This window comes from Pteropus medius, unplaced genomic scaffold (assembly GCF_902729225.1).
Source record: "Pteropus medius unplaced genomic scaffold, Ma_sr-lr_union100, whole genome shotgun sequence".
Classification (NCBI taxonomy): Eukaryota; Metazoa; Chordata; class Mammalia; order Chiroptera; family Pteropodidae; genus Pteropus; species Pteropus medius.
This window is the reverse complement of record NW_024340696.1, coordinates 34118616-34139667: the sequence shown is the minus strand read 5'-3', so window position 1 is coordinate 34139667 and position 21052 is coordinate 34118616. Positions and strand designations below refer to the sequence as shown.

Here is a 21052-nt window from a genome sequence, read left to right as displayed (position 1 = left end):
GGCGAACGTGGATAACGGGGCTCACGGACACACGGGCTTGGGAAGGTCGCTGCGACCGCGCTGCTGCTGCAGCGGCGGCGCGGGCATCTGCTGTGCCTTTGCCTGCAGCCGCTACTTTAGGGCGCGTTTGGGGGCGGGAGGAGGCTGCTACTGATGCCGTCGCTGCAAGTGACTCCCGAGGGGACCTGGTCGCCTCCTCGCAGCACTCTCTGGAGTAAGAGGATGACACGTCGTGCAAGAGCCAACCGGTATTTGAGCAATGAGGGTGTTAATCCGTTTGCCTCTCATTTTCCCCGTCAAGGAAAATTTAGGGTTTGCCGCCTTGGGTGTGCAAAGGAAGCTGTTCGTGTCGGACAGCCATTTCATGCCTACATCGCTCAGAAGTTGTGTAGGAGCCTCCAAATTAAGATAAATCTAACCCTAATTTGGCATAAAAAATAAGGCTTGGGTTGTCTGTGACAAGTTATCTAACGTTGACAGTTCCTCCAGTTACTTTAATCTTAGTTGAATTTTGAACTCCTTTGAGAAGCTGAAAGTTATATGGATCTTTTATTCAGAAAAAAACGCCATATGTACATGAAATTTTACGTGGTCGTAGGGTCCTATTAAATAACCTTGTTCCACAAAACGTTAGAGCTCCACTTTTGTGACTGACATTTTCGTAAACATTTCCATAGCTATTTGCAAAACAAAGCAGAAGCAGCTTTTAGAAGTGATTTTTTGCTGGTAGTATTTTCTGCTATTTAAAAAATATCAGAAACAAACACACTACTAATTAAAATGTCAATACAATTCTTTGACAAATAGAAATTGTGTGTATATGTATATATACATTCAAGGTGTATAACTTGATGTTTTCATTTGTATACATTGTGAAATGATCTCCACAAACTAATTAACATATTCATCGCTTCACATAGTTAACTTTTTTTCTTTCTGATGTGTGGTGAAACACTTAAGATCCACCCCCTTAGCAAATTTCAAGCATACAATACAGTATGGTTAAGTACATTAGCTCTAGACATACACGTTTTTAAAATCCAGGGTTAGATTTCACATCGTTCTGTTAAATTTGGTCATGCAACACTTTTAAAAATAATAGAATTTAATGTAGGCAGAAGTTTGGTAAGAATATAAGTAGGGAATTACTTTTTCTAAAATATACAGTATTTGTCCTAAGAAGAGGAGACAGCAGTTGAGAGATTCCTGATGCTTTCTGAGTATTTACAAATCCTGCAGAGTAACTTCAGTGAGTGAGAAGACATCTCTTTATTTCTAAGGGGCTAGAGGGAGTGGTTTCCATTATCTGTACATGTTAAAAGTCATCTGTAATGTCTTTGTAACCTAACCTTTTAAAATTTATTTGTAATAATAATGTTTGGAGGTATAATATCACCAACGCATTGTATCAGTTTTCCCATCGTTTTCTATGAGAAAGAAAACAATGCTTAGAAGTTAAGTAACTGAAGGGAAGACCTTGAAGATATATTGCAGTCTCTAAACCTTTGCTGTGGCAAAGAATATAGTGGAAGAAGATGCTTTATAAATACTACCTGAGTTTAAGGAATTTGGACAGTATATCTTTACAAAGCATGTATTTTATCTCAGCTTTGACAATAAACTATTGGTAAGTTAGGACATGCCTTTCCAATAAAAAGATTTTCAGGTCAATGCTGATAATTGTTTACATTAATAGTGATGTAATTGTTATATTTCTTTATTCTTCTTGAGCAAACAAATATTTAAAATTATTTTTTAGTTTAAAAAACTTTTACATTAAATGAAAAATCTTACGTGTGTGGGTTTTTTTTATAGCAAATGAGCAGATGATAAGAGTCAGTATATTGACCTCTGAGTTAATTCATTTAGGGATTTTTTTTTTCTTTATGAAAATCTGAAGAAAATTTATATTTTTGAAATATTGTCCAATATATCTATAACTAACAAGTGATTTTAGAGCTTTTCTGAGAACAAAGGGCACCAGAATTGTTCAATCAGAATTGAATTTATCAGCAGTCATTTTGGTCCACAGGGATAAGTAAATAATTTCTGGGATTTAAATGAGTTTATTTCAATATGTGGGTTAATTCTAGGTGTCCTAAATTGGTTTGTTTATGCAAATAATGTAACTAGACTAAAAGGAAAACTCAAATATAGAACCAGTGTTGTAAAAAATTGGACGAAACTTTCTTTTTAAGGTAATGGCAGTAAAAACAAATATGAATAATGTGTTGTTTGGAGCATACTGAACTTTTAAACTTTGCTTTAGAATTTAATTTTGTTATGGTTTTACCAACAATTTTCAGCTTTATAGAGTAACTGTGTTTTAAGTGAAAATAAGATGGATATTTTCTTATACTTCCATATAATCAGATACTCCCCTCCCCCTTTTTTTCTATTGGCAAGTATGGTTAGAAAGCTCATTTTAAATAGAACATGTGATATGTCTTTTATGCGTTTGGTTGAGTGTGTTTGAGAATACCCTATTATTCAAAATGTGTAATAGTTTCAAAGTTAGATGAAGGATGAATGTATTTCCTTTAGGCTTTAAAAGTCTAGCATGATATAGTTATATTTCAAGTACTTATACCTAGTTACATTGAATGTTTCTTTTTATAAATTATAATTTAAAAATATTAATATATTCAACCCTTAAAACATTTAGAGATAGGATGTGACAGTTTTAAAATGTGCTAAAAATAAAATGTTATGGAAAACACTTACATGATCTGAAGAAACGTCATTTGTTCAGTGCCTCAAGCTTTAAATCTACCTCTTTCTAGTTGATGCATTGCCATAAGGTGTTTAGTGATGTCATAATGATGGTGGTGGTAACTGGTATGATTATATCAAACACTAAGGTTTTCTGCTGTGGTTCTGAATTAGATGGACCTAAAAGTACTATGGTAACAATGAAACACAACTCTTTTGCCTAAACTCAATTAGACATGTTCTTTTATAATAGGCATTTGTGGGTGAGGGACGAATTTCAACTTTAGTGAAATGAACCTGATTAGTAATTGAAATTCGATCGCTTCTTGGTTGGAATGAAGCTGGTAAATTAATTTGAGGCCAGGCAATAAATGGTGAGTTGACAACCTCTTTTGTCATGTTGTGAATATTTCTGTATGTTGAGAACAGAAAGGCTTTACAGAATCATGATTTTTCTGACTGGATAAAATGTGTTGTATGTGTACTCAGAGAAAAAGATGAAGTTACAAAATCTCCTAGATAGTTTTTTATTGACTGATAGCTTAATTCGTTCCCTCAAATTGTGCATTGAAAAATGAATATGATCATTTAGGTAATTTTTAAAGCTACAGTGAGTACTACTATTACTACTTTAAGAATATTCATATTTTACACTGGCAAAATGATATTCTAAGAAGTGGGAATTATTCTATAGAGTGTTTCATTTTAACAATGGGAATGATCAACATAAAAAGGACTTAAAGTTGCTCATTATACTAATATTTTACTTCCACTTTCTATTTTTCTTTAATTAAAAAAATCCATTGTTACTTAGCATAGTGCTTGGCACGTAAGTACTTGGTTAATGTTTGTGAATGGTAGGCATTGCACTGGGCTATAGGGATACATTATTGAACAAGAAAGATAAAGTCCCAGTTGTAAGGGAGTTTACATTCTAGTGGGAATAAACAGTCTATAAGTAAACTAAAGATAATTCAGCTGGTGTTAAGTCCTATGAAGAAAAGGAAACTGGGCAAGATGGCAGAGAATGGGTAGAGATGCCTACTTTGAGTAGGCTGGTCAGGGAAGGCCTCTCTGAGGAGGTAACACTACTGAGACCTGAATGATGAGAAGGAACCAGACATGAGGGGAGGAGTGTTTGGGTGAATGCAGAAACAGCTCCTTGGTGAAAGTGAGTTTGGGGAGTTTGAGGAATAGCAAAAGCCAGAGAGTCTGGAGTAGAGCCAGCAGAGATGTGAGGTGAGGGAGTCCTGATGGAAGGCATTGTAAGAAATTTGGATTTTATTTTTCATGGGGGAAGCGGTCTATGAAAGGGTAGGAGAGATGACTGTTCTTCCACTCAGCATATTGAGTGCCTCCTATGGGACAGATATTTTCCTATGTATTGGGGAAACAAAGTAGACATTTCTTATCCTTGGTGTTTACAAGTCTCTTCTGTCCTTTCTGTGGGGGAAGAAATTGTGGAGGGGAGGGAGAAAGAATAGCAATAGAGAAGCCAGTTAATAGGTCATTGCAATAATTAGGTGAGAGATGATGGCTTGGGTTTGGAATATACTTGAGAAATAAAGCTGGCAGGATTTACTGATAATTTGGAGGTGGCAGATGAAGGAAAGGTGGTATCTTAATTTTGGCTTCAGTAACAATAATGGATGGTGGTGTCATTTCCTGAGTTGGGGAAGGGTGGAATCAAGAGTTGAAGAAGATAAGTGGAATGAAGAGTTCTCTTTTAGTTATGTGAAATTTGAGTTGCTTTTTAGAGATTCAGGTAAGATGTTGAATAAGAAGTTGGCTATACAGTTCAGTAGGGAGATGGGAGAGGCAGAGGTAGGAATTTTGAGAGTTACTTGTGTATATATGGTGTTTAAAGGTGATCACATGGAAAGAATATAGAAAAGACAGCAGAGATTGTAGATAAGACAGCAGAGGATCAAGCTCTAGGACATTTAATGTTCTGGTCAGGTAGAGGAAGAAGAATCATCCAAAGAGACTGAGAAGGAGCAGCCAGTGAGATAAGAGTAAAACCAGGATGTTGTAGTGTACCAGAAGAGAAGAGACTAAAGGAAGATCACCAAAGTCTTGTGCTTCCAAGAGGCCATGTAAGATGTCAGAAGAGAATGGATCAATGCCACTGGCCAGTTTCAGTGAGAGACTTAAAAATTTAAAACTTGAGACTAAAGATTCTCTAATCCAGTGAGCTCATTTTATTGTGTAGAGATTGATAAATAAGGGCTCAATAAATGTTTGAATTCCTTTCCTGTTATCACTTCTCAAGCTAGGGTAACCAACTGTCTGGGTTTGCCCAGAACATTCAGCTTAAAACTACGGTAAGTTCCTCCTGGGATGACTTTTATTGAACAGTGGCTAAGCCTTGACGAGAGGACTCTGCCCAGGGCATCTGAACTGGTGTTTAGTGTTCCTTTCCGTCAGAATAGGAGATTTTCTCAGTCAGGGAACCAGACTAGTGTTTAGTTTTATTTCATGTTCTGGCTTGAGAATCTATCTCAAAATAGAACAAGTTTTCCCCACTATCTGAAAGTAGAGTGTTCCTTTGAGACCTTCTTTATAAGCCAAAATGGCATAAAGTAAAGAAGTAATTACCATTAATTTTTATGGGAAATTTTTTTTGGGTGTTCCCAGGCTCAGAAAATAACATACCAAATCATGCCAAATAACACATAAAACCTAAAATAATATTAGCCTAAAGTAAAAGCAATGCCACTCTTACTGCTCAGGGTGTATACTGCCTTTGTGAGGGCTTGCTGCAAAGGCAAACACTGAAATATATATTTTTTACCTTTTTTCATAAAAGTGAAAATCCTCTTTGGATTTCTTCCTGCTTTTGAAAACAGGTACAGATGTTCTTCTGCTTAGATAGAGTTATGTCCTAATAAACCCATCATAAATTGAAAATATCTTAAGTTGAAAATGCATTTAATACACCTAACCTGAACATCCTAGCTTATTCCGGCCTAGACATGCTCAGAACACTTAGATTAGCCTCCAGTTGGGCAAAATCATCTAACACAAAGCCTATTTTATAATCAAGTTGAATAGCTCGTGTAGTTTATTATGTGTATTGTGTTTGCACCATTGTAAAGTCAGATTGTAGTTAAACATCTGGGTTGGGGACCGTTGTACTAATGTAGGTCTTTTATAAAAGTGAAGTGGCATAAAGCAGACTTTTGAAAAACAGGGCATACCAGTAACTCTGTGTCTATTTTTGCTGCTTCTGCGATAAATTGTTTTAAGAATTCATTACATAGTGTTAAATTAATTCAAGTTGATAAGATTTCAAATTACTTTAAAGAGAGTGAATTTAAGGAACTTTATTTTATGCCCTTTTTACATAGATGTCTAGTGAATAAACTTGATTGCTTTATTGATGCTACTTTTTAGTACTGAAGTCCAGAGTTCTGAAATGAACGATAGTTTTTATTTATCCTTCTGGAAGAGAGTGAGATGAAGGATTGGGACTGCATTTCACTTAAAGTTTAACATTTTCTATGAAGTGGTTACATGGCTCTTGTAGAGACAGATTGTGTTTATTGACCAGTAGAAATATATGTTGCCTTGCCGTGACATCACTCAAGCTTTTCTGAAGCCTTTTCATTAATATCGAGTATTCCATTTCATTGTAGGAATAGTGTACAGAAAAGTTCAACTCGACATGAAGTTCTTTAATTTTGTGGAGATATCTATAAGTCTTCAAAACTTATTTTGGAGTGTTTTAAATTTTGTTTTAGTTCTGGCATTTAAATGTATTGTATATGGAATTTAGGTTCCTAAGTGTCAGAAAATTAATGGCTAATTGAGAAATATTAGCCTGCTCTGCTTTGGAGGTCAGTGGCTACATACATAAAAGTAGCGTGTATTAGGTCTAATAACTTTTTTATTTTGGAAAATTTATTTTAATTAAGGTTTTAATTTTCTCCTGATTGCTGATAATCCTTCTTAGTTTTGGCATAATTTACTACCATGTAGAAATTTCCTCTATTAGTTGGTGTCATGAAATAGTTATATTCAAAGTCAAAGGTAAATCCCTCCGGAATACATTTGGTGTACTCCCTTGTGCTTATAGTAGTTTTATTAAAAACCTCTTATTAGTTTTTACCATACCTTATTTTTCCAGTTTATAAATGGAAACAAAGGTTTATGAGAGACTAATTATGTGGTTCTCATTCCAAATAGCTATAAAAATACTTTTTGAATACAGTATTTTATGTAATCAGAAGATAGGACTCTTTGGCCTGTCGCACACTGAAATAACAGGTATGTAATTTTTTTCATACAAGGAGATAGTCTTATCTCTGTTGATTGCTACCCCTAACCCTTTTGAGTTCCTCGTTTTATATAATAGTTGGTGAATATTTATTGGTTTGAATTCATACTTTTACTGTAAAAGGTGAACCACTTATTTATCCATCCAATTATTCTTAATTGAGGGAGTTTTAACCTTAGCCTGAACCAACCTGTTTAAAGCTTTTCTTTGTTATGCTAGAATTGAAAATAAAGAAATTCAGAATCACAGTGAAGAATATAGTCATACCTTTTGTGGTAGTGTTTTAAATTTACGATAGTTAATGAATGAATGTTCAATTTTTTTTTATATTTAGAAAGCAAAGAATACTAGCTGTTGATTACTTAAAATTTGATGTAAATCCTTAAGTGCATGAAGTCTAATTCCAGTTTGATTAAGATGTAATTGACATATAACATTGTATTAGTTTGTATATTGTGTACAATTTAATGGTTTAATATATGTATATATTGCAAAATGATTACTACAGTAAATTGATTTAACATGCACCACCAAACATAGCTACAGTTGTTTTTCTTATGATGAGAACTTTTAGGATCTATTCTCTTAGCATCTTTCAAGTATGCTGAAAGAGTATTTTTAACTATAGTCAATATTGTTATCTATACAATATTATTAACTATAGTCACCATCCTATAAATTACATCTCAGAATTTAATTGTCTAGTGTCTTATAACTGGAAATTTGTACTTTTTGACCATCTTTACCCATTTCTCCCACACCCTCTCCCTGGCAGCCAGCAATCTGTTCTGTTTCCATGAGTTGTTTTTCTTAGATTCCACATTTAAGTACAGTCTTTGTCTTTCTTTGTCTGGCATATTTCACTTAGCATAATGCCCTCAAGGTCCATCATAAATGGCAGGATTTCTTCCTTTTTATGACTGAATAATATTCCATTGTATATAAACACATTTTCTTTCTCCTTTCATTCGTTAATGGACACTTAACGTTGTTTCTGTGTCTTGGCTGTTGTAAATAATGCAGCAGAAGCGTGGGAGTGCTATATCTTTTTGAGATAGCGATTTTGTTTCTTTTAGATATATACCCAGAAGTGGAATTGCTGGATCATCTGGTACTTGAAGAACCTCCATACTGTTTTCCACAGTGGCCGTACTAGATTGTATTCCCACCAACAGTTTGCAAGGATTTCCTTTTCTCCACATGCTTGCCAGTACTTGTTTTTTCTTGTCTTTTTGATGATAGCCATTATGACAGGTGGCAGGTGATATCTCATTGTGGTTTTAATTTGCATTTCTCTGGTGATGAGTGATGTTGAGCACCTTTTCATGTACCTAATCGCCATTTGTTTGTCTTTGGAAAAAATACCTGTTAAAACCTCTGTCCATTTATAATTCAGATTTTTTTTTGTTACTGAGTATGAGTTCCTTATGTATTTCGGATATTAACCTCTTATCCGATATGGTTTGCAAATATTTTTTCCATTTTATAGATTATCTTTTCATTTGAGGATTTCCTTTGCCGTGCAGAAGCTTTTTAGTTTGATGTAGCCCTGCTTGTGTATTTTTGCTTTTGTTGCCTTTGCTTTTGGTGTCAAATTCAAAAAATCATTGCCAAGATCAATGTCAAGGAGATTACCTGCTATGTTTTCTTCCATGAATTTTATGGTTTCAGGTCTTATGTTGAAGACTTTAATGTATGTCGAGTTTATTTTTGTGTGTGGTGTAAGATAGGGGTCCAGTTTCATTCTTTTTCATGTGGCTGTCCAGTTTTCCCAACAGCTTTTGTTGAAGACTATCCTTCCTTCTTTGTATATTCTTGGCTCCTTTGTAGTAAATTAATTGACCGTTATTTATGGGTTTATTTTTGGTCTATTTATTCTGTTTCATTGATCTATGTGTCTGCTTTTATGCCTGGCACCTTTTAAAAAATATCTTTACACATTCATTTGATTGTCACAACAACCCTAATATGATAGATATTATATTTTTCTCTCCTTTTACATGTGAAGAAACTGAGGTACACATTGTCTAAGTGAATTACGCAAGGTCTCATTGCAAGTGAGTGGTGGTACTGAGCTTGAACCAAGGTAGTCTGATTTCAGACTTCACATTCTTTTTCATTAAGCTATGTTATTAATTTTATAATAAAAGAAAAAAATTAAGATTATTAGAATCACTTACCCTAGAGATAAACAGTACTGAAATGGAATAGGGGGCTGGGATGAAGAAAATAAGTATTACTATATTAAGTTTTTTCCATCTTTGTGAGACATTCTCCAGTGTAGTACAAGATTTTCTTTTTTTCCCCTGGTTATTATTAATATGAATATTTTAAAATGTGTTTTAATGTTCTATTTAATTTTTTATTACTTTTTTTGTCTTTTGATCCTGTCGGAGATTGTTTTCCTATATTTATTAGGAATTTTGGTCATAAGCTCTACAAACAATTTATAAATATTTTTTTTAGCTGCTTTGGAAAATATTTACTGATCTTTAAATAGCTACTTAGATGTAAACTAGCTCAAAGAGTAGTTTAAAATATCCTGGATTTAAAAATAAACAGACAACAACCCTCCCCACCACACAAAAAACAAAAACTGTTTTACTCCTTCTAAAGAATATTTTTTAGATCTAATTATAAGGCTTCCAAAATTTTAATTTTATACCATGAATATTTATTTGGTACCCAGTGGTAATAATGACTACATTTATTGAGACCTTGCCTAATTGTGCAACTCTGTGCTAGAGACTAAAAAAAGAAAAAAATCTTGTCTTTCACTGTTCCCAGTTTGGTGAGGGAGAAGAAAGTCATATACATATGGGTTAATTTAATTTAGTAAATGCTGGAATTTTGAATGATATAATGGGAGAGCACAGAGTAGTAGTTATTTAATTTAATGAGGAATCAAGAGAAAATATTTAGAGCAAGTTAATTCTGTACTGGCACTCTTAAAGAAAGTAGAGAAGGGAAATAGCTTGGGTCATAGAAGATCCTGATCTGTTTGGAAGCAGTGAATTGGGTATGCATGGCTAGAGAGTGTAGGGGAGCCGGAATGGGGGAGGTAGGGGTTGCAAAGTATTAGAAAATGAATCTGCTAATTGGTGAAGAACTTTGCCAAACTTAATGAGTTTGAGTTTTATTTAATATGCGGTAAGGAACCCAGTAGACCTATGTAAGCAGGAGAATGACACAAATATATTTATTTTAAGAAGATAATTCTGATTGTAGGGTTGAGGCTGGCTCCAGTGGAGTTACTCCAGCAGGAGATCCTTGCAGCAGTCCAGCCAAAAGATATGATCTGTGACAGTGGGGGATGGAGAGGAGAGATCTAATTCAATTAATATTGAATAATTTCAGAAACCGATTAGATGTATAGCTTAAGGAAAAGAGCTTTTTTGTTGTTGTATTCTCTGGATTTTTTCCCTTTTTAACTTAATTGTACATTAATTTCTATCGACAGTAGAATTGGGGCAGTCGAAGGCCCCTGTTCTGAACTTTGTGCAAAAGTACTGTGTACTTGCTAACATTTCAGAGATGTTAAAATGTGAGATATGTGCATCATATGTCATATGAGGGTCAATATGCTTTGATATTTTCTGTTTTATTCTCATTAAAAAGGTTAGTCTCAATCTACTGAATGGGTGATAATGTGCATTTTGAAAAATACTGAAATTTGTGTTCATGATTTGTAGTATATATATTTAGCTTTTTATGTAATAGTGTAAATTTGCTTTGTCAGTGGTCTGGCTTTACAGTCGTCATTAAAAAATAAGATTAGTTATTCTAAGTGCAGTTACAAATATATTAAAATATTGTAGAAGACTTAATATTGTAAGCCTTTTTACTTCTAATTAAAAAAAGCTCCAGCAAAAATGTAATAGGTTACTTCTTCATTTGATGCTAATCTTCCTATGTTTTAAGCGTGAGATACATTAATAATTTTTAAAATAATTTTTCCCTGGGCATTCAGTATTCTTGTACAAGAATTGAAACTGGTATTAAAAAATATAACATACTTTCTTCCAAAGAGAAGTTCCAGTATATGGTGTCTTGGGATCTTTGCTATTACAGAAATACTTCTGTCTGTTTTAGAACTGATTTTACACAATCATTCAATCTTTTAATGTGATAGGACCTAGATAAGACTTTATTGTCAGAGATCACTGAACCTTATTTTTTTCTTTTAAGTGCATAGCACATGTCTAAAACTTAAGAAGGTCCCATTTCATTAGCATAGTCATAATTACTTTGTGCGACAGTTTTCCTTGTTATGTTACCTGGTAAGCATATTTCATGGTTAGTCTTCACTGCTTTGAGATTCTGGATTGACTTGAATAGAGACAAAACAGATCATTCTCAGACTGAATTCATTCACTACAAAGATTAGAATATTATTTTATTCATGACATTTGTTAATTATCATTGTTCTTGGTACAAAATATATTGGATCTTTTTTTTAAAAAGAAGCATATGTAAAGGTTAAGAGAAATCTGAGTTCATATTGGAGATCATCAACTTGTATTGGTAATTCTATCATTTTATTATGTTGTAATTTTGGGAAACTTGAATGAATTGCTTTGCTTTCTTTAAAAGGAAAAATTTAGCAAAAATAAGATCACCGTGATAGCTTTATAAACAAATTAAAATATCTTACTGATCTAAAAGAATAAGATGTTCTGAGTACAACATTTGTTTTCCCCATTGATTGATCCAGTGATTCGTCTGATGTGATTAGACTTACCTGCTTCCTTTCTCTAGAGCTCTTGATGAAATACCTTCCTGGAAAAAAGACCATACAGATTTTTTGTCAAAGTGTATGAGTTGCTGTGTTTCCCCAGTAGAATCTCCTACAGCTTTAAAAAGCTTCATAATTTTTTTCTTCTAATGGAGTAAGATAATTATGATATTGAAACAAATGTGTAGCTGCCAACCAAAGCAAAGAACCAATCTGTTCTAAGTGCTTTATTTTAATTTTGAAGAAACATTTTTCCCTTTAAGTTTATAGATCTAATTCATTTAATGTACATTTAATATGAAGTTTTATATTTCTGAAAATTTAGAAAAGTTATGGTAGTTTGATTTATATGTTAGAAGGTATTCACTTTGTTTCAGACTATGCCAAATAAAGTTGTGTACTCATTCTAGGAAAAATATCTCAAGACTTCCATTAACAGTTACAAAGCACAAATCCTCCTTCCCATTATCAAAGTAAACTAATAATTACCAGAAGAATAAAAGTATAAAGGTCAAAGAAATTCTACCATCTAGAGAAAACTGCCAGTAGTATTTTGTTGTATTTCTTTGCGGTTGCTCTGTGCATTCTTTGAATCTTTACTATATGCTGGCTGCAGCACTGAATAAGATCTGCAACACATGGTCTTTGCCCTCTCTGAGCACCACTGCAGTCTAAAAGGGTAGAAACATGAACTAATAACTTCAGTTTGATGTGGTGGGTGCTAAGCTTAAGACAGGCAAAAAAAAAGAGTTCAGAGAATTAATTTCTGGACAATATGAAATCTGAGGTTACTTGTGAATTTCCCATTAAATTTTATGTCTTATTATTTAGATCAGCAGCACAAGCATTTTATACCTTTAGATTATCGTCATTATTTTGATGGCCAAAATTCTTTTCCCTTTGTCCTTTTTGGGTTTATTTGTAATTGATTCTAATTAGAAATACTGCTTAAGGAACATTCTTTTGTCTGTAATTCCACTCCTCCAAATGTTGGATTATTTCCTTTTTTTTCCTTAGCTTTATTGAGGTATAGTTGACAAATAAAATTGTAATATATTAAAGTATAAACATGATGATTTGATATAAATATACATTGTGAAAGGATTTTCACCAGATTTGATATAAATATACATTGTGAAAGGATTTTCACTCATCACCTCATATATTTTTTTTTTTTGTTTTTAAGGTGAGAACACTTAAGTTCTACTCCCTTAGCAGATTTTAAGTATATGAAACAGTGTCGTTAACTATAGTCATCATATTCTATGTTAGGTTCTCAGATTTAGTCATCTTATAACTGAAAGTTTGTGCCCTACCAGTCTCTTCCTATTTCCCCCCAGCAACCACCATTTTACTCTCTATCAGTTGACTTTTGTTTTTTAATTCTACATATGTTATATCATGTATTTCTCTTTTTTTGTCTGACTTATTTCACTTAGCATAATACCCTTCAGGTTCATCCATGTTGTCATAAATGGCAGGGTTTCTTTCTTTTCTATGGCTTAATAATATTCTGTTTTATATATATCTCACATATTCTTTATCTGTTCATCTGTCGATGGATGCCTAGGTTGTTTCTATACTTTGGCTGTTGTGAATAATACTTCAGTGGACATGGGAGTTAAGATATCTCTTTGAAATAGTGATTTTGTTACCTTTGAATTATATACCCAGAAGTGGGTATCAATATATGTCCACAAAAGTATATGAACATTTCCTATAATATGTTTGACATCATTTTTCAAATATTTGTCAGTAATATTTAGTATTATAGATAATATTATAGATAATTTAAAAAATCTAAAAACCGTATTTAAATTTTGTTTATTTACTTTGTCATATCTCTATTATTAGTAAGATTGGACATCTTTTTATATCTTTAGTTGCTATTCCCATACTATCTATGCTATTTTCTGGGTATTCATAAAAAAATTTGAATGAATAGGTTTGCTTTTGGGAGAGAGAAAAGTGGGCTGGTTGTCCTTTTTGATAATGTTTTAGAAAGGACTTTGAGTTCATTTAGATAGGATATTACCTGAAGAAAACATTTTGGTATAGATTATAGACAGTTAAGAGAGTAGGCCTGGTGACAATTACCTTCATCTAATGCTTTAATGTGTGCTTATTTGATCTTAGGGACTAAGATAAGTGCCATCCTGAGAGGTTTAGACTCTATAGAGTTTTGAGTGGTCGTTCTAGACCTCAAAGCTAGTAGGAGTGTCTCTGAGGCCAATATTTTTTAAACTTGTGTTAATTTAAATGTATATAGCTTTTGAGGCTATTTATTACTTCATATATTTATAAAACCGTATACATTAATAAAAACTCAATGTGGCATAATATTTTATTAAAACTAAATCTTTAATGTTGGGATTAATATGGTAGAAAATAGCTTCAGTTTGAATTTTATTCTGTTTATGTATTTTGATTTTAATATTAAAAGTGGTAAAATGATTTAATTAATTCTATGGACATATTTGTCATTTTGTGATCCTTACCTTTAAACTGCTGGAAGCCACTCCCTGCATGCCAGTTTCAGGTGTGTCACATGATAATTATAAAGATGTCTTGTTTCACATCATGATGGTAAGTGCCCATTATGTTATTCACCCTTTACTTAGTAACTGCAGTTGCAAACATCAAATACAAATGGGGGCATTGAAATTATGTGATAATAAATCTGTTTTTTTTTAGTTAGCTATACGGACAGATACAGTGGTATTGAAATTAGGTAGAAATAATCTGCTTTGAGATAACTCATTAGATCATCTGTAATGTGCTTATTAATTTTTTTAGACTATCATTAAAATGAGAACCCAAAATTGTACAGAACTTTTTAACTCTCACAAATAAGCCTGCAGGCTCCAATTTGGAATCATGTTAGCCCTTAATAAAGATGAATGCTTCTGTTGCTTTTATATAAAATTCGACGGATTTAAAATTGCTCTTTTGTATTACTGTAAAAATTTCTAGATATTTATTATTTATTTCTACATGTAACCTTCATGAACTAGTCATAAATAGTTAGTTCACAGACTGGCACTGGCCAATGGATATACTTTGATTTGGCATTGTAATAGACAATAAAAGAATAAAGTGAGCAAAAAAGTAAAACAATGGATGAATCAGAAAAAGGCAAATAAAAATTAAGTAAAATAACATAAGTGAAAATAATGTTCAAGGGAACATCAAAAGTGATAACTTAGCTAAAAAATAATAACTTACTGTAACTCAAAAGAGAAAATTGAGCAAAGAACCAGGAAGATGCTGTGGGGTTAAACTTTTATCAAAAGATAACTAAAGAAATAAAGTCACTTAAAATAATGCAAAATAATTTAAGATTTTAAGTGATAGCATGTAGTATTAAAAATAGATTTTTTTGACCTTCCATGAGCATATTCTTCTTATATTGCCATGCAATATGATTCAGTTAGACTTTATCTGAGCCCCAGGTCTTCGCTAATTCCTGTGTATGGAATCACAGATGCCTACCTATCCAGTGTTCCAGAGCAGAGCACTGACATTTCCAAATAGATGAAAGATTTGACATTTTAAATAAGAGCTGTATGGATTTAAAACCTATATGCAAATATCAGAGTCCTTCAGCCAGAGAAAGCTGCTAAATCAGCATTGAATTTATATGTGTGTGATATGTAAGTTTATTTGGTGAATCTTAGATATTATTGATCTATTTTAATTATTTGGGGCAGAAAATAACATTTTATACCTTATGTGTATTTTTTACAAGGTCAGAAAAAGATACTTTTTGCCAACTCATAGAAATTATAAGTGTGTTAATTTTTGCATATTTTTCTTTGTAGGCCCAGATTATTCTTCATCAGCATGGTTACCTGGTACTGAATCATTGTGGCAGGCCACAACTGTTCCATCCAACCATCGAAATAACCATATCAGGAGACATAGTATAGCTTCTGACAGTGGTGACACCGGCATTGGAACTTCCTGTTCTGACAGCGTGGAAGGTGAGCTAAAATTCTTAGTGTTTAGCTATGACTATTTGGAGAAAGGTTGTGATTGAGAACATTCAAAGGATGTGTTTTATTGTTCCAAACTAAGAAATAATGTTCAGTATTGTTATATATATCAAATGAAATTGTCCCTCTGATCATATTAGTTTTTCCTTCACCCACTCTTTAAACTAGACTTTCTGTTCTCAGTAAATTGTAGATTCACATGTAATTTTAAGAAATAGTGCAGAGAGTCTTTGCACCCCCTTCCCCATGATACTATCTTGCAAAGCTACAGTACAGAATCATAACCAGGATATTAACATTGATACAATCAAAGTAGAGAACATTTCTGTCCCTACAGTATACCTAATGTTACTTATTCCCACTTTCCCCTCTCCTTTAACTCTTGGAAACCACTAATCTCCATGTCTACGATTTTGTTATTTCAAGAATGCCGTATAAATGCAGTCATGCAGTACGTAGCCCTTTGGAATTGGGTTTTTTCCTATGGAGATTCATCCAGGTTGCGTGTATCAATAAGTTATTCCTTTTGTTGCTGAGGAGTATGTGTACAGCAGTGGTGGTATTGGGTAGACCACGTTTTGCTTAGCCATTCACCAATTGAAAGACATCTGGATTGTTCCAGTTTTTGGCTATTAGAGATAAAACTGCTATAAACATTTGTGTACAGGTTTTGGTGTGAACATGTGTCTTCATTTCTCTGTGGTAAATGTCCAGGAGTGCAGTTTCTGGTCATATGGCAGTTGCATGGTTAGGTTTTAAAGAAACTGTCACACTATTTTCCAGAGTGACTATTCTGTTTTCATCAGCAATGGGAATGGGTTAGTATGAGTAACCCAGTTTTCTTTTCATCCTTGCTGGCATTCAGTGGTTTTTAAATTTTAGCCCTTCTGATGGGGATAAATTAGTATCTCATAGTGGTTTTAATTTTCATTTCCTTAAAGATTAATACTATTGAACATTTTTTTTATGTGCTTGTTTGTCATCTTTGTATTCTCTTTGGTGAAATGTCTCTTCATGTCTTGCCCATGTTCAAAGCAGATTTTTTTTTCACTGTTGAGCTTTGAGAGTTCTTTATATATTTTAGATACTAATCCTTTGTTGGCTATGTGGTCTGCAGATATTTTCTTCCACACTGTAGCTTGTCTTCTCATCTTCTCACTGTCTTTTCCAGAACAAAAATTTTAAATTTGACAGAGTTCAATATTTTTTCCTATATGGATCGTACTTTGGAGTCAAGGTGAAGAATTCTTTGTCTAGTCCCAGATCTTGGAGATTTTTTTTCTTTTCATTATTTTATTATTTTCTTTATTATTTTATATTTTATATTTAAGTTCATGATCCATTTTGAGTTAATTTTTTATGAAGTGTGTGTGTTTGTTTGTCCCCAAGACCATTTTTAGGCCCAATGATTTGCTAGAAGGAATCACAGAATTAAAAAGTTGTTATATTAATGGTTGTGCTTTGTTACAGCAAAAAGATACAGATTTAAATCAGCAATAAAAAAAAGAAGGAAGGGGCGGGGTCCAGGAGACACCAGGCCCAACCTTCTAGTGGCCTCTCCCAGTAAAGTTGTGTGGACAGTGTTTAATTCTCCCAGCAATGATGTGTGACATCACATACAGAATAATGCTAACTAGGCAAGGTCACCTGAGCCTTGGTGTCAAGGATTTTTATTGCAGACTGGTTATGTTCACATAGTTGACTGCCTGGGTGGACAACCTTAGTCTCCAGCCTTTGAGAAGTCAAGCTGATACCACATGGTTCAAGGCTTCTGTTATAAATCACATTGTTAGCGTAGACTAAATGGAGTGACCCAAGGTAAACAAAGACACTCTTATTAGATAGGATATTCCAAGGTTTAGAAGCTCCTAGGAGCTGGACAAGAGCCAAACCTTTCTTGGAATGTGCAGGATGTGGAAAACCCACACATGAGTTAATTCTTTCTGTACAGTGTGAGACTTAGATTGATCTTCATTTTCTTTGCCTAATCTTGAAATAAGGTAGAATAATTATTCTCATTTCATTCTTATTTTTCAAAATTATTTTAGCTCTTCTCATTCCTTTGTTTTTCTGTATAAGTTTTAGAAAAATTTCGTCTGTATCTGGTAGTTTAATAAGAATTGTGTTGATTGTATATATGGGGAGGATTGACATCTTTACTCTGGTGACTGTTCAGTTCATTAACATGGTTTGTTTCTGTTTAATTCGCTAGCGTTGTACAGTTTTAACATGTATGTCCTGTACATGTTTTGTTAGATTTACACCTAAGTATTTCATTTTTGGATGATCATAAATGTAATTATATTTCCAACTTTGGTGTCAGTGTCTTGTCATTATTTAGAAATACGATTTTTGTATGTTTATCTCATAGCTGGTGACATTGCTGAACTCACTCTTTAGTTGTAGGAGTTTTTTTCAGTAGATTTCTTGGCATTTTCTCTGTATACAATTACTCATCTGTAAATAGGGATGTTTTTCCTTTCTGATCCATATGCCTTTTATTTCCTTTTCTTCACTTATTGCAGTGGCTGGAATATCCAGCACAGTGTTGGATGTGAGTTCAGTAGGAGTGGATATCCTTGACTTTTTCCTGTTCTTAGAGATAAAATATTCAGTTGTTTACTGTTAAGTAGCTGTATAACAGATATTAGCTGTAGGTATTTTGTAGATTCCATTTATCAATTTGAATTAAGTTCCCCTGTAGTCCTACTTTACTGATTTTTTAAAAATTATAATGAGTGGATTTTGCAAATGGTTTTTCTGCATCAATTGACATGATATTCTTTAGCTTCTTGATATGATAGTAAATGTCATTGCTTACCATCCATCTCTAGAATAAACTCCACTTGTTCATGGCATATAATTCTTTTTATATATTGCTGAATACTGTGTGTTAGTATTTTGTTAAGGAATTTTTTTGTGTATCCATAAGGGATATTGGACTGTAGTATTCTTCTTTTGGGGGGGTGGGGTGGAGAGTATTGTCTCATCTTGTTTTGATATCAGGATAATTCTAGCTTTATTACACAAATTGGGAAGTGTTCCTTCCTATTTTCTAAAAGAGATTATATAGAATAGTGTTAATTCTTTTTTCAGTGTTTTGTAGAATTCTTCAGTGAAACCACCTGGGCCTAAGATTTCTTTTTCCATAGTTTTAAAACCGTGAATTCAATTTCCTTAATAGTTATAGGGCTATTCAAATGATCTCTTACAAATTGGATGAGTTGTGGTAGTTTTAATGGGTGGGGCAGGTGGTCCGTTTTGTCTGAGTTGTCAGATTTATACATGTAGAGTTGTTCATAGCCTTCCCTTATTATTTCCTTGATGTCTGTAGCCTCTGTAGTAATATCCCCTGTTACCTTTCTGGTATTGGTAATTTGTGTCATCTTTCCTTTTCTTTTTTTTCTTGGTAGCAGACTACCAATTTTATTGATCTTTTGAAAGAATCAGCTCTTTGTTATATTAATTTTCTCTTTTATTTTGTTTTAGATTTCAGTGATGTCTGCAGTTATTTCCTTGGTGCTTTCGATTTATTTTGCTCTTTTTCTAAGTTCTTAAGGTAGGAGATTAGATTATTGATTTGAAATTTTTAAGATGTATGATTTAGTGCTACAAATTTCTTTCTCCCCATTGCTTTAGCTAGTCCCACAAATTTTAATATTTTGTGTTTTTATTTTCATTCAGTTCATTGTATTTTCTTAATTTGAGACTTCCTCTTTGATCCCAGGATGATTTAGTAGTATCTTGTTTAGTTTCTAGGTGTTGGAGATTTTCCTGTTATCTTTTTGTTTTTTCTAGTTTGAGTCCATTGTGGTCAACACACTCTGAATTCAGTTCTTTTAAATTTGTTGAGGTTTGATTTAGGTTTCAGCTTGTGATCTATTTGGTATATGTTCTGTGGGCACTTGAATGTATTTTGCTGCTGTTGGGTCTAGTGTTCTATAAATGTCAGTTAGATCTTGTTGGTTGATGTTTTTACTGAATTTTTCTGCATTCTTGATTTTCTGTCTAGTTGTTCAATCAGTTGATAAGAGAGGAGTTTTTAAAAGTCTAAACTATGGTTGTGGATTTGTGTATTTTTTTAGTTCTATAAATGTTTGCTTCACATATGCAGCTCTGTTGTTTGATGCATCCACATTTAGGATTGCTATGCATTCTTAGCCCCTTTTATAATTATATAATGTCCCTCTCATCATTGGTAATTTTCTATGTGCTGAAGTCTACTTTATCTGATATTTATGCAACTACTCTTGCTTTCCTTTGATTCATGTTTAAATGATATATGTTTTCTATTCTTTTGCTTTCAACTTGTCTGTGTCATTATATTGGAAGTAGATTACTTATAATAGCATGCAGTTGGATCATGGTTTTTAATTTACTCTGCCAGTCTCTATTTTTTAATTGCTATATTTAGACCATTTACATTTAATATAATTATTGATGTAATAATGCTTTTCTGTTTGTTCTCTTTGTTTCTGTTTTTATTTTCTTGCCTTCCTGTGAGTTACTTGAACATTTTTACAGTTCCACTTGGATTTATCGACAGTATTTTTAAGTGTATTTTTTTTGCATAGCTCTCCTATTGTTTCTTCTAGATATTACATCATATTTTATATTTTTTATATATACATACACATAACTTATTTTAACATTTTGAATGGAATATAGAAACCTTATTTCCCTTTACTCTCCCCCATTTATCAGTGTTATAATTTTTACTTCAGCTGTCAAATATAATTTAAGAAACTCAAGAGGAGACAGATAGCCTATTGTATTTACATATTTTCGCTCATTATGTTCTTCCTTCAAGATTTTTCAAGATTCCTTTAATTGTTACCTTTTGGTTTAGAGAACTTCCTTTAGCCATTCTTTTAGGATATATATGCTGATGAAAAACTAATTTTTTTTTCAACTTCGAATGTCTTGTTTTCCCTTTCATTCCTGAAGGATCATTTCATTGAGTATACAATTCTAGTTTGAGAGTTCTTTTTTTTCTGTACTTGAAAAGTATTGTTCTACTTTCAGGTCTCCATGGTTTTTGATGACAAATCTGCTGTCATTTTTCTGTGTCTCCTTTCAAGATTTTTCTCTTTGTCTTCAGTTTTCACAAATTAAATATCACATTGTCAGGTGGATTTCTTTAGGTTTATTCTCTTTGGAATTTATACAGTGTTTTGAAGCTATAAGTTTATGTCTCTTGCCAGCCTTGGGGAGTTTTCAGCCATTATTTTTTTGAATACTTTTTCATTCTCTCCCTCTTTCCTTCTAGGACTCTGATGGCACAAATTCATGATCTCTTGTTATTGTCCTATAGGTCTCTGATGCTCTGTT

At 33.0% G+C, this 21052-nt stretch overlaps 1 protein-coding gene across 4 annotated transcripts in view; it reads left to right on the top strand.

Annotated features, from left to right (window-relative positions):
- The window catches only part of CEP85L (centrosomal protein 85L), a 126327-nt gene that overhangs the window by 1936 nt on the left and 103339 nt on the right, over nt 1-21052 (top strand). For all 4 annotated transcript variants that reach the window (XM_039871218.1, XM_039871211.1, XM_039871201.1 and 1 more), the window contains exon 2: nt 15548-15709. Coding sequence is in view for 3 of the 4 variants with exons in the window: in XM_039871211.1 (XP_039727145.1) it covers nt 15548-15709 (162 nt within the window). In the remaining variant the exon portion in view is untranslated. The remainder of the gene's footprint in view (nt 1-15547; nt 15710-21052) is intronic.